Consider the following 15924-nt stretch of genomic DNA (forward strand, 5'->3'; position numbering starts at 1 on the left):
AGAACTCTTCTATTTTACTCTATTCAATGCAACGTGTGGAAAATATAATTCAAAAAAGAATAATTTTCCAACGCAATTCCAGCCAAACATTTTGCCGGTTCAGAAGTCGGACAAAGCAACAGTGGAGTTACGTCAAACCGGACCTGTCATTACAATCATTGCTGCAGTCCAGTTATTTGTTTACCGCATCGCACATCTCGCCCAAGGAAAGCTGTTTTCTTTCCGAAAGGGAATACTATCGAAATGGGAACAGACGACGTTAGCAAAGGGGAGAAAATTCTTAACGGGTTTCAAATGTAAGTTCTGCTGATGTGTTACCGTGTGTGGCTGGCTGTTGTGCATTATCACTTTCCATACGCCTTCCACAGCAACTGGATGATATTGCGGGATGCGGACACGGGTAAAATTATCTGGCAAGAGAACAAGGATTTCTCCTGTCCCGACGTCGAACACGAAGCCAAGGTACCGGTAAAGATACTTAGTTTGCGTGCCGTGTCACGAGAAATCAACTTCAGCACCATCGAAGCAATGGAAAACTTTCGGCTCGATCAGAAGGTAAAGTGACCTAAAAAAGGAGGGAAAAGGAGGCGGCACATAGAATGCTAGTCGTTTAAGTGTAATTATCGATTAATTAATTGCTGTTTCGTGCGCATCCTTTTGTTTTATTCCCATCTATCGAAGGTTCTCTTCAAGGGACGCATTATGGAGGAATGGTTTTTCGAGATGGGATGGGTCAGTCCGAACACGACCAACACCTGGCAGTCGACTATTGAAGCAGCTCCGGAATCGCAAATGATGCCGGCCAAAGTACTGAACGGAAACGTAACCATCGAAACCAGCTTTTACGATGGTGAAACACTAATCAGCAAATCGGTTGTCCGGTTATACTACATTTAGAAGCGGACAGTTCACTCCACACCGGGGGTAGCTAGTGCCGTGCGTTAACTCTAGTGCAAATGTTTTTCAACGAAACCCTCATTCACCGCTCGTGTTGATGGAATGTACTACAATCACGCTGATTCTTATAATGACTTGCCCAGTTTCATGGGACCACAATATCTGACAGGGAATCTTATGGGCACACCACCATTGGACCTTCTTAAACTTCTGAAAGGATCAAATGGTGCAATTTTCAACATCTGAATCATTTTGCTGCACAAGCGACTTTTCGTTACGGTACTCAACAAGCAAGTGAGTTAGAATTTCAACGGAACAAAAACCACCTAGCCACGACAACCACGTCCGAAGCAGGTAGCTTGCGAATGGTTACGATTCATGTTATGAGTCTTCGTTCAAATCACATTCAAGTGCACGCCATGGTGGCCGCTAAGCTAACAACTAATCAACTTAATGATAAGTTATCACAGGATTAAGCACTATTTTATGTGTAAGTCAACTTTTTTATATTAATGTAAGGGTCGCAGAACTACTTGCCTAAGTTCAGCTTCAAGGAAGCTGTGTCTCTTATGTTCTATGTAATGATAAATAAATGTCACCAAATGTACGTAAGCAATAACCAAACCTGTTTGATGCTGTTTTATGTAGAATTTCAAATTTTGCTTAGTTTAAAAATAAAAAAAAACTGAAATACAAGCGGTTTCCCACAGTTTTAAACTCATATATGCCCAGCTTGTTTTTACCACAGTTGATTACGATGATTTCTTTGTTGTTTTGCACTGGCTACAACCCTGGTATGTTGCAAATTGTCAAAATCACGAAAGTATAAATAAACAAATCGTGTTACCGGGTGTGTTGCGCGTTTGTCGTTTGCTCTTTCCTAAAGTATTTAATCGTTTATCGGTCATTTTATCGCAATCATGACGCTACCAGAGGCGCTCCTGAAGCGCCTTGCCAAACGTGGCATCATTCCAGAAGGTGGCAGCAAGCAAAATACTGCTGGAACGAATGAAAACCACCCACCCAAAGGATCATCCACCATGGAAGTTGATTCTGACCGTGACCGCGAGAAAGATTCAGACAACTCGTCCGAACGAAGCTCGGACGACGACAATGATGACGATAATGACGACGTAGATGAGGATCGTCGTGAGACGGAGGCTGTGAACGAGGAAATTATCGCCGAAGATTACGACGAGTACGATCAGGTCAATCCGGATTCGTTCGAGTATGCGTCCAAAAAGAAAAGCTCGGCTGCGGTAGGTTGGACGGAAAAGATTAAGCAGAAAATGACCAAACGGTACGGCTACCAATCGGTGGAAGGTTGCCAGAACAAGTACAATATATATCATCTCTGTACAATGTACTGTGTAAAGCGGTTTGGCGAGGTAGAGTTCGAGATCGAAAAGGAGTATGAGAAACGCGTCAAACGGTTGCTAGAACGCTACCCGTTGCCGAAGAACTGGCGCAAAGAGTACGATATTGGATGCAAATCTTATTATTTCTACAATAAGGACACGCGTGTGGTATCCTGGTTGCCACCGACCCATCCGGATGCAAAGCTTACCAAAAGCGCCAAATTATTGCGCCGCGAGTTGATGGAAGAGCAAAAGCAAAAAGAAGCCGCAAGTGAGGCAGCTCCACCAACGGTCATTGTGGAAAGCTACCCACCGACAGCAATTTCTGCTACGAAACCGTTAATAGGACCGGCAAACACAGCATCCCAAGTGGTTCCACCAGTGGCAGGACCGGGTTTGGAAAATCTTAAACCACCCGTTGTAAATCCTCCGAAACGTCCGCTTAAACAATCGGGCGGCAGAGATGATGAAAAGCGATCACGCACATTCTCGTCTGGAAATGAAACTGGAACCGTTGGCGATGCAACAATCTCCGAGCCCGAGCGAGAGCGTGACTATCGGGACCGTAACCGGGACAGACGTGATCGTGGTGGTGATCGAAGAGATCGTGACCGTAGTCCAGCAAGAGGTGAAGAGTAAGTACAACCAAATAGTAAATGGTCGCTCTACAATGTTCAAATTATTAAAATGATTTGTTTTTATTTTAGCAATCGGTTTGGATCACGCGATCGGAACCGCGATCGTGATCGGGACCGTGAGTATCATCATCGTGATCGTCGTCCACCGCGTGGGCCACCAAAATCTGCCCCACTCGATCCAATGGATCCGGCTGCATATTCCGACATACCGCGCGGCACTTGGTCAGCGGGGCTGGAAACGGCTTCATCCACTGCCGGCACAAAGAAGGAAAAGGACGATCGTAAAAACAAACAAATGAAGCAGGACGATGACGATGAAGCCGATGGTGATGAGGAGGGTGCGCATGAGGTGCTTAAAATTTCGGCCGTTAAAGAATTTCACCAGGAAGACGATGACGACGAAGAGATGGAGTAAAACAATTAGTTTTCTTCCCAACGATTTGCACTATCCATTTATTGTAACGATACATCCGGGTGTGAAGGAGCTGTGTAAGCTTTCTGTTTCTGGTATCCGGTTCGAGGCAAGATTTGTTTGAAATCTATCTATTGGCGGGGCGGGGGGGATCCTTAAAAGCAGTATCATCTCTTTACTATTCCCTTTTGCACCCTTTGGATGCGTGTGGTGATTTGCACTTTTTTGTTTGCTGTAGTTTCATAATACATCTATAACCTACGCATAAGTTTCATCCACCCTGCACTGCATTAATTATGTGAAATCTGTTCGCGTCTTCCACTTTTCCATCCGCGTCGTGAAACGGATTTGCCATTTAAACTAAATAGGAGACGTAGATCAATCTGTTGCTGATCAATGTTTGTTTGCGCAACGATTGCTATTCACAGAACCATTTAATTTCGACTCCAATTTTATTGGTTTTGTAACTACATGAATCGTTCATGTAAAGATTTAAACCTAAAAAAAAAATAAAACTGCACAAACCAGTAGAGCATTTGCACATCTTTATGGCGATTTGTTCCCTATGTTTACTTTTCCTAGCAACGTACTTTTGCTTGCGCCAATGCAACGCAGTTCTAGCGCAGCACATCCTGTAACCTTATTACCAAAAGCATTTGCGCGCTGTAACAAGAATAATACAGTAATAGAAGACGTTAAACGCGGCTGAACGCCAAATCCTAACGCCGACGACAGTGGTGTAAAAATAAAATCAACAAGTGTACCAAATTACATGCTAGAGCGGGATTCGTTGCACAAGTTATTGCAATCTTAAGTCGCGGGGCAAACAGCACGCACTCGGCAAATTGCTCTTTCCAGCCGAGCAACTGTTATGCCGCGTTGAAACAATTTGTTCACGCCCAATAGTCCCGACGCTTAGAAATGTTTAATGGTGTGACTTCCGGCCAACAGGAGTAAGTCCTGATTGGCTTTGCTAGGATCCGCTAGTTACAATCTGGAACACAATCTGTTCCAAACTGTTACATACCGTTTCGTCGTATTGCTTTGACCCCGAATCAATTGAAGAACAACAAAAAAGAAAACATCGAATAAAAACGAAAAATATAATCCTACAAAATATACTCTTACCATATGTGACGCTCAATCCTACCTAGCTTGTGCGATACGCCTTATTTTATACCTTTTCCTACCTATGAGCAGTAATGACAAACAAACAAAAAATGAATTGCAAATCCTAAACACTAACTCCCCGACAGCGGGAAGCGAACCTTACACACTAAGCGAGATTGTTTGTATTGTTTTTTTTTGTTTGTGTAACAACGACCGAATCGTTCAAGCACCACCGAACGGTAGTGCCTGCCGTAAGGAAAAGAAAACAATGAGCACACCGCAGACACTCACAGCTGGTCAAAGTAAAACAGGACACTACCACTAAAGAAAAAAAGAAGGTTAAAACTTTAAAAAACGATTACATCTGGAAGGCCACACTGTGATGATAGTAAACCTAAAACGAGCAGGGAAGTTGCTTTTCCTCTAATAAGTATAAAACTAAATCTAATCTGATGGTGGAAATGACGCCACGGCCACCACATGTTTTACAGGAAGCACTACGGTACAAAACTAGCTTTGCGCTAGATGTATCTCATTGAATGAGCAAATCGAAAAATTATCCTATTGCTATGTAACAAAAGCACCGTACATTTATAAAAAAAAATAAATCCCCACAATGGGAAACTATATGTCACGACCGGGAACTGAAATCTTGCTTTACATTCTACTCCAATATGGATGAATGCGCAGTATCTACGCTGTTTTTTTGTTTTGTTTTGTTTCTTTTGTTTGCGCAAATATGGTATGTGGCTTAGAACGAGACACAAACAGGAGCGGGCAAAAGCAAATTTTGGCACATAATAACAGATTATAATGGCGTGGGGGAGTGGTGATTATGTGCTCCAATCACTCCATGCAATGCATGAGTTTTTTTGTCGCGTTCTTCTTTAGGTGGCACCGTTGTTTTGCGCATGGAGCAGCTAAAAATAAAATAACAACCAAAGTAAAAAATAGTACCAATCTTGCTACTGAACCCGCGCCATGCGCCAGCTTTTCTTACCATGTGCATCACGAGTATCTCCTTCGTTTTGAAGGATATCGGACAGAGCTTGCATTTGAATGGTTTGTCATTGTCGTGCTCGGCGTATATGTGCGCTTTCAGATTGTTCAGGTGCACGAACGTTTTCGGACAATTGTCACAGGTGTACATCTTAGGACCGACCGAGTTTGCTTCACTTTCCTCGATCTGCTGCAGCAACTCTCTGTGCACGGTTGGTGTTGTGCCGGTTCCATTCGTGAGCTGTGATACCTGTTCGTTATGTTGATGCTCCTGATGCTGCTGCTGTTGCTGCTGCTGCTCGTCATCATCGATCAGGATGACCTCGTGCGATTGTTGCGCTTGTTGCAGAGGGCTCGTTGCAGTGGTTTGCGGTTTCTGTGTCTTTACTGTGCGATTGTTATGGCCATTGGTTCGCGTCCGTGTCCTTGGAGCTAGCGCACCGCTACCCCCAGTGGACAGCCGCTTTCCACGCGTGGTCGGCTCCTTTGTCGACTGCTGTTCCTCCGATTCCGAACTAGGTGTCGGACTGTCCGGAGATGAATACGCATTGTTTGACGACAGTACGTGCTCCATGTGAACCACGTCACCGAATGACGTTTGCTTGATTATGGTTGGCGTAAGATCCGTACCACTGGGCGGACCACTACTCGCACTGACATCATCCGTACGCGGATGGTAACGCATCCGGTGCGCCTTAAAGTCAAGGTACGAGCTGAACATTTCACCCTGGCACCGATCGCACCGGTAAACACCGTTCACCGAATGCATCTCGATAACGTGATTCTCCAGCCGGGTCGGTAAACTATACGTCCGATAACAGATGTCACATTCGTAGCGCTGCGAGGAGTGTGCCTTCCGAAAGTGTTGCTGGCATTTGCGCAGCTTGACGAACGTTTTCGAACACTTGCCGCACCGGTACAGCACTTTCGCGTGATTCTTCATGTGCCGGTCGTAGTTGTGTTCGTACTTGAAGCTGGTTTTGCAATGTTTGCACACAAACGGACGATCGTGCCGGCCGCGCGAACCAGCCATAACGATGTGAGTGTTTACGGTCGCCATGGGAACCAACGCCGGTACCTCTTCAACGTACTCCTCCGGCAGATGATCCTCGATCGTAGTGCATTCGATCTCGGTCTGGTCCGCGAAACCTTGCGGTACATAGTTGGCAGCTTCAGCCGCACCCGTCGGGATAGCGTACGTGTCCGTACCGACGGTGTAGTAAATTTCTTGCCCTTCGCCACCCGGCTCTTCTAGATCTGAGGGGCTTACGATGTCTCGGCGCACTATCGCACCGGACGTGATGTACTCCGTCATTGTGCCGTCTTCAGATACGTACTGTATTTTCGTCCCGGTTACCGGTTGTGGTGGCGGATCGTATTCTTCCTCACCGTCACCGATGATTATCTCATTTCCTGCATTATCCTCCACGTACGGGACATGATCATCTATCGTATCCACCATCGTACCGTTGCGTTGTTCGTCGATTACGGACGCTCTTTCGATTTGGATATATTCTTCCTCTTTCTTCACTTTCGACATATGAAGATCCTCGTTGTCCTTGGCTTCCTGCTTTTGACAGTAGTCCTCTGCATCGGCTTCCGCTTTCAGCTCGAAATATTTTAGCTTCAGTATTTCATTGTTGTCAATGCACTGCCTTCGGAAGAGCGAAAACTCATCCAGTTTGCCAAGACATTCGATGCACACACTGGTCGGAAAGTCGAATGCGAATGTTATCTACAAACAAAAAAGGTTAAAATTTTAATTCAGTTCTAGGTAATTCTACACCAAAAAAGCCATCAGTCTTACCTCCACCGTTGTTAGCTCAAATATCTTTTGCTGTAAAATCTCGTCCGGCGAGTCCTGAGCGTAAAATACCGGTTGCAGTTGGCCGTGTCCCTCCGATAGACATAACCGGCACACATTCATGTTGAGACTGTAGATCGTTCTCGTATCGCGTTGCTGGTGGCAATCTCTTTCATCCTCACCCGGGTCGCTTTCCCCGGTTCCAATCTCTCTTCCGCTGCCGTCACCACTGCAACCCTCACCGGCACGGTGTTCACTGAGGGGGGAAAAGTGGAAGAAAGGGGTAGAAATGAATGTCAATCCGAATCCTAAAAAGAGCGAAAGTACACACAAGCATAACCTCCCCTATAAACCTGCACGGCGCTAATATTTGTGCAAAGCGACAGCGTTTGCCTTGCGATGCAAAGTATCGCATCCCTCCACATCCCTGAGCAACACGGCTTACTATGATCCGGTTTATGGCTCGGAGATCGAGAGCGTGTACAAGATCTACACAACACACACGCGCAGCGAAGCTGCCCAATACACACCACAATCCGTGTGCGCTGCTTTTTGCGCGGGGATGTTGAGTCAATAATGATGAAAGGCAAAAAAAAGCGGACAATAAAGCGCCGAAAGAAAACCAGTTTCTTCTCGCTTTCTTTCGCCTCGTCGAACGTCCCTTTTGGTGGGCCCTTTCGCGAGATATAACGCGGAATCGCAGAGCTGTGCATAGTAGAAGCCGCAGTAGTAAACACACACTACGGCAAGAGTACATTGTATGCTTCACACATAGGCACATATTTTATGTGCCCTACGACGACGATGACGACGGTGCACACTGATTGCCCTTTTTGCATTTTATGCAAGGAAGCAAAATGCAACGCAACAATCGTGCATGTGGAGAACGGCGGGAAGGGAACATGTGCGTGAGTTTGTATGTGTGTATTGAAGGGGGAGCAACGTTTTGTAGGACACATTCGCGTCAACAGTGATTCGGTTTCTCGCTTTCGCGCTTCAACCATGCACACCGTTCTTCTCATTCGCCCGTTGGAATCTTCGAAAAAAAGACCGCGAACATTCGCTGCGCTTGTGTGCGAGCAGGGCACTTTCGTGTTGTGTTTTCTTTTACGCCATGCTCCTCGCAGTAGCACCATCATCCTCCACATCATGAACCACACCATAAGCAGCATCACTAATTCAGCCAGTTCGGATGCATTCTCTCCCGACATCATTTCCTTTAGCTGCAGCAATCAGAGAGGACGATGCGGTTGTGTTTCGTCGTAATCATTCGTCCGTGTTTCTTCTGCTTCTTTGAAGTTTATCCATAGCTTTGTTCTCCTTTTATGCCATTGCCGTTTTTTCGCAGCTTAGTTTTTGCGGATTGTCCTTTCTCTTGCGTTGCCTATTACGCCAACGCATTACGACAATCGATATACACAGTCAAACATGTCCGATGTCAATCGATTGGTAAATTTCTCCCAGCAACCAGCAAACATTTAACAAGTAACACGTCCCAACTCATCTTATAAACTTGTCCATTCCAAGGCATTGTCACTGTTACGAAAATCCTTGAACTCCTAGAGCTTTTCTCTTTCACTTTTAGCGTACGCACTTTTGATTGATATGGCTTTACTTAATATACTCACTTGCTGGTTTCCTCTTTTATATGCCGATTCTCAACACTCATCGTCGAAATCGGTATCGAACGACGCGGCCACTAGCGATGCAGCCTCCTACTTCAGTGACGAAGTCACACAAAACACCCAGCCTATACTCGTTCTTCTTGTTTACCACAGTTTGGGCCCTGTTGCGCTAGCCCTTCTTCGACTATCATTATTTTTGTGCACTGCTTCTTGTTCTTCTTCGTTTTGAGTTTCGCTTTAGCGCTAGGTATTGGTTCTACCAGCTCGCAGCTACTGCTGCGAAAGGAGTTGTTATTTGTAAGTGCTGAATGAAACTGGCCATCGATCGTAATTGCTCTTCTGTTGATGCTTTCTAAAATTAAATTGTTTGAGCAATTGATCACTGCTAGCTCACTTTGTAATTGCAAATTTTTCGTGCGTATTGCACTTTGTGTATCTGTTTGGGCTGTCAAACTGACAATCCATTTCTTTTCGGAGAAACACCGTTTATAATATCGCGTTGAGTCGTGTTTGGTTGGAAACGCTATCCACAAGTGTGTCTGCGCAATTTTGCTGCTTTTTTACGCAATTTATGTAGGTAATACTCGGATTGCGGTAAGTACTGATTCTTTACACTATCATTCATCAATAAACAATAGTGAAAGTATAGAGGAACAGGTGGCATCGAATGATAACGCAAAAAACACCACATTTGCTCACCTCATACTGGATTGAATTTTGATAGATGAAAAACCCGGTTTGTTTCGCAGTTCGGTTTGCAATAAGCATCACTGACTTAAAAAATGACCATCAAACGAAGTCGTAAGATACAATGTGTCGATAAACAAAATACCCGTAGTACACACGATTACCCTGAACGATCTGGCTACGGAAGCTACGATAAAGCCAAGATAAAAGTGATCTACATCGATCAGTGATGGTAAAGACAAATGAAACAACCTACTAAGTATGCTCAAAGGCACTTGGAATTATGTCTTTTTACTTAACTCAAAGGTGTTATTGCTCTGTAGCCTGTTGTTTATGTGAGGCAGGAGAGTTCTAATTTCTATTAAAAGCCTTCTCATTGATGAAATGATAAATTTCTTGCTCTAGCGTGGCACATAATTTTTTTCTTCAGTTCGGCTACTATTTCCTCAGAATCATAAGTAGTTTAGACTGATCGTTCAGTAATTAATCAAATTAAAGATCGAAGAGGAACTGCAATTCTTAATTCAACCAATACTCACTTTAATTTCGTATGCTTCGGTCGAAGATTCCCTTGTAGAACTTTCTTCCATCTGGTCCATTTGGTGGAGTTCTCGGACTCGGTGTTCTTGCCCAATAATCTCGCATCTAGCATAATCTCGATGTTTTGTATTGTATCACAAATAAAACCAAAAAGAGGTCCGATTCAAACACGAGCTGATCGTAATCATTCCAAACATTGCCCTTGGATGGTTAACGGTGCTGGTTTCAGTACACCAGACAGATACACGAAACAACATTTATTTCTTCTACTGGCTATAATAATCACAATTGCACATTGTTCGGGCAAAACACATTGATTAACACAACACACAATCCAATAGGAGAGAAAACAATGGGTAATTAACTGGACCATTTAAAAATAGAAACGAAACTTAATGTAATACTGCTACGTGCCTACCAGGCATCCAAAAAAGTTCCTAATTCCCTCTAGGGAGGATCAAACCGTTATGTTACGCAGGTCGGTTCGCCCAATGGCACAGGTTGAAGCATCTTTCTACTACCCGGTTCCGGGGAAGATGCTGATCGGGCTGGCATCACCTGTTGCTGCACTCCGTCACCTAGCGCTCGTGGATCCTCGTGTGGGCCCGCAGGTTCGATTGCTGGGTAAACGCTTTCGGGCAGTGTGGGCAACGGAAGGGTCGCTCGCCGGTGTGCGATCGCCGGTGCCGCTTCAGGTCCTCGTTCGACCGGAATCGGTTCGAGCAGTACTCGCAGCTGAAGCTCCTGCCGGCATCGGTCGGGTGGGTGTGCAGATGCTGCTTCAAATCTTCCGCCTGTGCAAAGGTGGTGGTACACTTGTCACACTTAAAACGGTTCGCTTGGATGTGCAGTTTCGTGTGCACCTTCAGGTTACGATTGTATTTAAAGTTCTTACCGCATATATCACAGCTGTAGGGCCGCTCGATCGGATCGTGCGGCTCCGGTGTCGTTCCCCGGTGTTCCAATCCATCGGGCTCATCGTCAAAGCCCGCTCGGTCATCGTGCTCCTCGTAGTCCGCATGCCGGCCCTTTCCCGCCAGGACCTTTACCAGTGGAGGTACCTTAAAGTGTAGCTTCCGATGTTTGATCAGCGAAGGATACTGGGAGTAGCCCTTGAAACATACATCGCATCTATAACGTCGTCCAGTCGCTTTTCCGCCAGTTCCATTCGGTGGCTTCTTGCGATCGATATGCCCGAGAAGCATTTGCTGCAGTTCCAATGGCGCTCTTAGCGCTATTTCGTACCGCAACAAATCGGACAGAGCTTCCGACAGTGTTGGTGTGCTGTTGGCCATCGCCACGGTATCAGACGTCGCGGTTGACAGCGGGACACCTGTTCCAGCAGGACTCGGTGAGCCCGGAATCGATTCAGATACCGGTGTGACCGGTGCGGAAGGAACACTTGCTCCATCAACCACACCAACACCGACACACTTCGGTACGTGCATTTGGAGAACTTTCTGCGAGCGAAACGTTCGCGCACAACGCTCACATTTGTAAATAACGTTTGGCTTGAGGTGTGTCTTCCGGTGGGACAGCAGATTCGCCTTTTGGGCAAAGCCTTTCGAGCAGATATCGCAGGTGTACGGTTTTTCGCCCGTGTGCACCCGCACGTGCCGCTTCCAGTCTTCCTTGTTTTTGAAGCTTTTCGGGCACATTTCGCACTTGAACATTTTCTCCACGATGCCATCGCTGTGGGACTGCAGATGTGACAGAAGGTTACCCTCTTTGGCGAACGATTTCGAACAGAGCGTGCAGCGGAACTTGTCCTTTAGACACTTTGCACTGTGTGCCGTAAGGTTGTCCAGCATGGTGAAGCTTTTGAGGCATAAATGGCATTTGTACGGTTTGACCTGCAAGGCAAAAAATAAAATAAAGGTAATCAGAGTTAGCCAAACAATCACCACGTCCCCATCCTTTTCGATGCTTAGATACTTACTTTAGAGTGAGTTTTTCGGTGAGATCGCAGGTTCGAAAGTTGCGAAAATCCACGGTTACAAATCTCACATTTGTGCGGTCGCTCACCGGTGTGGATGCGCATATGCAACCGAAGCTGCACATTGTATTTAAACGTTTTCGTGCAAATATCACACGCGTAGCTTTTCTCGTTCGTATGCGTCTCGAGGTGATTCAGCAGATTGCCCTTGTTGACGAACACTTTGGCGCATTTCGGACAATTGTACGACTGTTTCCCGCTACCGGTAACGGTGCCGTTAAAGTCGGTTCCTTCGTGCAGCAAACCGTTGATCGGTGGCGCATGATTGTCTACGTGCGTGTGCCTGTGCACTAGCAAATGGTGGCGTATTTTGAAAGATTTCGAACACACTTCACACACATACTGTTTGGCATCGGTTTGGTTGGGTTCGCCGTAGGCATCGTCGGCAGGTAGCTCCTCATCCTCATCACCACTTCGATAGTGATCCTCGTGTGTTTGTTTGAGTGTGGGCAACTCATCGGTCGTCAGCCGTCCACCACAGCTGGACCGATCGGGGGATGCCGCACCAGATCCGTGACCATACCTGCCATGGTTTTCCTCCACATCCGGTGGTTCTCGTTTGCTACTCTGATGACCTGCAGCGGCAGCAGCAGCCGCAACAAGGGCACAGTTCAGCTCCATCGGTGTAACCGCAAGACATTGGGCGAATTTGGCCGTTGCTGGAGCAGGTGGTGGCAAGGAAGGAGGTGGTGTGTCTTCCGGTTCCATTTTTATCGCACTCGAACAGCTTCCACCGTTGGCATCGAATGCCGCCAGAGCGTTGCGTAAAAATTCATCATTTGCTATGCAACGGTCGCGAAATCGTACATATTCGTCCAGCTTATTTGCGCAAAGCTTGCACACAAACATTGGCAAGTTACGTTCGTAGATTATCTGCGAAAGGTTAGGCGATAAATCGGATTACACGGGACATCTACACGTGTGAAGATGCGCATTGATTTACCTGTATTGATGTGCAATCGTATATCTTTTTCGTGAGTAAAATGTTGGGGAAAAGGTTGGAGTAGAACAGCGGTTCCATGTGGGCTTCATTTTTTAAACATAACCGACAAATATCGTTATTACTGTTGCCGTACCGTTGGGTAAATCTGAAACGTAAACAAAAATTAAATTTTAATGCGCGAATGGACGTAGTAGTGATAGTAGTAAGCCATGCAATTTGCGTCTTTTTTTAATGCTATCCCATAAAAATTGCACAGCCTTCTTAGATGAAATGAAATTAATGTAATTAAGTCCCATTTAATGTCAAAATGAAAGCTAGCGGCGAAAAAGAAAACAAAAATCTCACCCAGAACAATGGCAACCATCTTTGATTTTCCCCAAGCATCATCTCCTGGATGGAAGCCCAAAACCCCCGCCCTTCCCGCATAATGGGAGATTTTTTATTTGCACTTCATATCATTTTGAAAGTCTCACGCAGACGAAAAAAGTTCGCTCACGTTCGGGAGAGGGGGGTGGAGAACGAAAAAAAAACCGGAGAAGAAAGGAGCAGGACACACGGAAAGCGTGGAAAGCATGCATCGTGAACTTTTCCCGGCGACGATGACTTTATGCGCGCACGAGAGACAGAAAGAGCAAGTTGCCAGCAGTACCGAGAGAGTGAGGCAACAAGCAATTATCTCTGAAAACGAGCACTTATTTATGTGTATGGTTTTCCCTGTGCTGTACACACTTACATCTTATTTTTATTGATCGATAAATCTTCTGCCATGTTTTTCCACCGATGGGTTTTTCCTTGTAGGCTACGCTGGCTGCTCTTTTGCACTAAGGTTTGGCTTTATATCCGATGCTTTGTTACATGAAGGCTACATACGATTGATGATATTTGTTCATTTCTTTCCGTCTGGCATTGTGTGGAAGATCCTTTCAACTTCCGGATGTTCACTTTTTTACGGGCTGACAGGGCGACTCTTACATACATGCGGTACATCATCTTTTATCCCTTGCATTGTAGAACGCACATTTTCTTTCCCTTCAACTATACTGCCATCGAATCCGCACACTATAAACAAACTAACGAACAAACAAACAAAACAAAAACTGCAACAATTCACAGATTAGTAGCAGACTTGCTTCCTTGGATCACTTTTAGAGACAGTCGAGCGCGCTGGCAACAGCACCACGTTTGGCATCGAATTATTGCATGAATTTTCCTTTCGTCTCCGAAGAAGGTGAAAGCCGAAGCTTTCGTTGAACCGAGTGTTTTTTTTCCTGTCATTATTGCTCTCTCCGCTGGCTCGTTCTATCCTTGTCCCGGTCTAAGTTTTTCACGGTGGAGGCGCCCGTCTACAGAATTGCCGAAGCACGTGCTGGGGAGGCACTTTACACACGCTTGTTGGCGTTCGTTCTCGCTCTGCCGCATGAGCAAAAATATAAAAAAGCAAAATTTCTCCCCTTTTTGCTGATTTGGTTGGTGGGTGGGTGGCAAACAGGGGTGAGAATAGAGACAGAGAGAAAGTACAAAAGGATTCTCTCACTAAATGTATATTAAACCACTTTGTAGTTGTGTTGCCCTCTCAAGCATTACATTGCTCTGTTTTCATAGTTTTAATGTTTTGTTTACAGTAATTTAGTTTCATCGCCCGCAAGCAAATGTATTTAAATAACGCGTTGGTCTACAGTCACTGAACATTCAACAAACAGTGTCAAATCGTATGGAAAATGTTTTCGATAAACATTTTTGCTCAATGAAAAACAAACCAGTTTGTTTCGATTCGGTTTGCTCATTGAACATTTCGAAGATGGAAAACAAAAAGGAAAAGAAGAATAGCAACTGTCAAAATACTCCTACTGCAGAGGTTTAATCGTCATTAATTATTGAATTTTCTTCCAGAAATTGTGTTTTTCGGGGTCTTTTCAAACAATATCAACAGCGGAGGTGCTCTCCAACAACCAAAACGGTCGTAAATTGGAGATGCAGTTTCCATTTTCTTCTGCGGCTATGTTGAATCTATACCAACCGCCATTCTGTCGATTTGAAAGTTCGTTAGCTTGCTCGTTGTTCAATGAGCGCATAGACCAGGTCCAGTTTTGCTCATTGAATGTTTGTTGAATGTTCAGTGACTGTAGACCAACGCGTAAGTTGCCTCAAAACACGACTGTTTCATTGTTCTTCGTTGAAGTGGTTGAAATCGGATTATGTTTTTTTACTGCATTAACCAAGGCAGCATCTATTTTATATTTTGTGTTATCATAACATCGTAACTACAGTGCTTAGTTTCATCAAGAATTAAATTATTCTAAGGAATAATTGAAATGCATTAAATTAACTAACGAAGGAAGCGTGTTCACATATCCGATCGATAACGGTTGCGTGGTTTTGAATTCGAAGAATGGCGCCATCGGCTTTCACATTGAATCTAATTTCATTCGATTTTATTTGTACTGTTTACCACTTAACTTTGCTAGTGTACCACCAATTTTGGGACGTCATCAATTAATTTATTGTATAGCTTATAGTGTAAAATTTTTTATACTTACGATTTTTTTTTATTCACAACTACTATTTTGATAGGGGACGGCCCGGTAATGTATGTGTTAAACGGTGCCAGTTTCACACGGCAGGACCGGGTATCAAATCCCATCCGGACCGTGTCCCATCCAGGCAGGGACTGACTAGCCGGCTGTATGGTTAAACAAGTCTAGTAAGCCAGAAATGACCGGCGTGGTTTTAGAGGTTGTTAAGCCAAAAAGGGAGGACTATTTTGATAAGAATAAACTTACATGATAATGAGGTGATTAAATGTCGTACAATAATTTCCCGAGTTACACGATACTCGAGATTCGCGAGTTTAAAAATTTGGAGTATTCGTATGAGGAATTCAATGTTTTACCTGTGATCATTGAAATATTCTTAAA

At 44.9% G+C, this 15924-nt stretch overlaps 4 protein-coding genes across 5 annotated transcripts; 2 read left to right on the forward strand and 2 right to left on the reverse strand.

The window, feature by feature from the left end:
• The first annotated feature begins 131 nt into the window (after positions 1-131).
• LOC125769439 (probable cGMP 3',5'-cyclic phosphodiesterase subunit delta) lies at positions 132-1582 on the forward strand. Its single transcript, XM_049438174.1, has 3 exons — positions 132-296; positions 369-555; positions 682-1582. Exons 1-3 carry the CDS (start codon positions 244-246, stop codon positions 895-897), a joined length of 456 nt encoding a protein of 151 aa, XP_049294131.1. The 5' UTR covers positions 132-243; the 3' UTR covers positions 898-1582.
• Positions 1583-1733: 151 nt separating this feature from the next.
• On the forward strand, positions 1734-4996 carry LOC125769433 (uncharacterized protein DDB_G0284459). The gene is made up of 2 exons (XM_049438159.1): positions 1734-2890; positions 2963-4996. Exons 1-2 carry the CDS (start codon positions 1818-1820, stop codon positions 3306-3308), a joined length of 1419 nt encoding a protein of 472 aa, XP_049294116.1. The 5' UTR covers positions 1734-1817; the 3' UTR covers positions 3309-4996.
• LOC125769429 (zinc finger protein 236-like) lies at positions 3292-9321 on the reverse strand. 2 transcript variants are annotated; one of them, XM_049438153.1, is made up of 4 exons: positions 8847-9321; positions 7222-7474; positions 5416-7149; positions 3292-5335 (listed from the first exon to the last, which is right to left on the reverse strand). In XM_049438153.1, the coding sequence occupies exons 1-4, from the start codon at positions 8885-8887 to the stop codon at positions 5303-5305; spliced, it is 2061 nt and encodes a 686-aa protein (XP_049294110.1). In that variant the 5' UTR covers positions 8888-9321; the 3' UTR covers positions 3292-5302. The 2 variants fall into 2 exon arrangements, with proteins under 2 accessions (XP_049294110.1, XP_049294111.1); XM_049438154.1 differs by lacking the exon at positions 8847-9321 and adding an exon at positions 7550-7740.
• Positions 9322-10280: 959 nt separating this feature from the next.
• On the reverse strand, positions 10281-14537 carry LOC125769426 (zinc finger protein 271-like). The gene is made up of 5 exons (XM_049438151.1): positions 13743-14537; positions 13010-13154; positions 12010-12939; positions 10966-11923; positions 10281-10864 (listed from the first exon to the last, which is right to left on the reverse strand). Exons 1-5 carry the CDS (start codon positions 13775-13777, stop codon positions 10536-10538), a joined length of 2397 nt encoding a protein of 798 aa, XP_049294108.1. The 5' UTR covers positions 13778-14537; the 3' UTR covers positions 10281-10535.
• Positions 14538-15924: the final 1387 nt, after the last annotated feature.

Source organism: Anopheles funestus, chromosome 3RL (genome assembly GCF_943734845.2).
Source record: "Anopheles funestus chromosome 3RL, idAnoFuneDA-416_04, whole genome shotgun sequence".
NCBI lineage: Eukaryota > Metazoa > Arthropoda > Insecta > Diptera > Culicidae > Anopheles > Anopheles funestus.

Excerpts from the sequence above, each read along its gene's own strand:
- LOC125769426 (XM_049438151.1), bottom strand. The coding sequence starts at position 13,777 with ATGGCAGAAGATTTATCGATCAATAAAAATAAGAT. Across the intron at positions 12,940-13,009 it reads ACGATTGCACATCAATACAG|ATAATCTACGAACGTAACTT; the intron begins GTAAATCAATGC and ends AACCTTTCGCAG. Across the intron at positions 10,865-10,965 it reads CTACAGCTGTGATATATGCG|GCGGAAGATTTGAAGCAGCA; the intron begins GTAAGAACTTTA and ends ACCTTTGCACAG.
- LOC125769439 (XM_049438174.1), top strand. The coding sequence starts at position 244 with ATGGGAACAGACGACGTTAGCAAAGGGGAGAAAATTCTTAACGGGTTT. Across the intron at positions 297-368 it reads ATTCTTAACGGGTTTCAAAT|CAACTGGATGATATTGCGGG; the intron begins GTAAGTTCTGCT and ends CGCCTTCCACAG. Across the intron at positions 556-681 it reads ACTTTCGGCTCGATCAGAAG|GTTCTCTTCAAGGGACGCAT; the intron begins GTAAAGTGACCT and ends CATCTATCGAAG.
- LOC125769429 (XM_049438153.1), bottom strand. The coding sequence starts at position 8,887 with ATGAGTGTTGAGAATCGGCATATAAAAGAGGAAACCAGCAA. Across the intron at positions 7,150-7,221 it reads TTGAGCTAACAACGGTGGAG|ATAACATTCGCATTCGACTT; the intron begins GTAAGACTGATG and ends TTTTGTTTGTAG. Across the intron at positions 5,336-5,415 it reads AGATACTCGTGATGCACATG|CTGCTCCATGCGCAAAACAA; the intron begins GTAAGAAAAGCT and ends TTTTATTTTTAG.
- LOC125769433 (XM_049438159.1), top strand. The coding sequence starts at position 1,818 with ATGACGCTACCAGAGGCGCTCCTGAAGCGCCTTGCCAAACGTGGCATC. Across the intron at positions 2,891-2,962 it reads AGTCCAGCAAGAGGTGAAGA|CAATCGGTTTGGATCACGCG; the intron begins GTAAGTACAACC and ends TTTTTATTTTAG.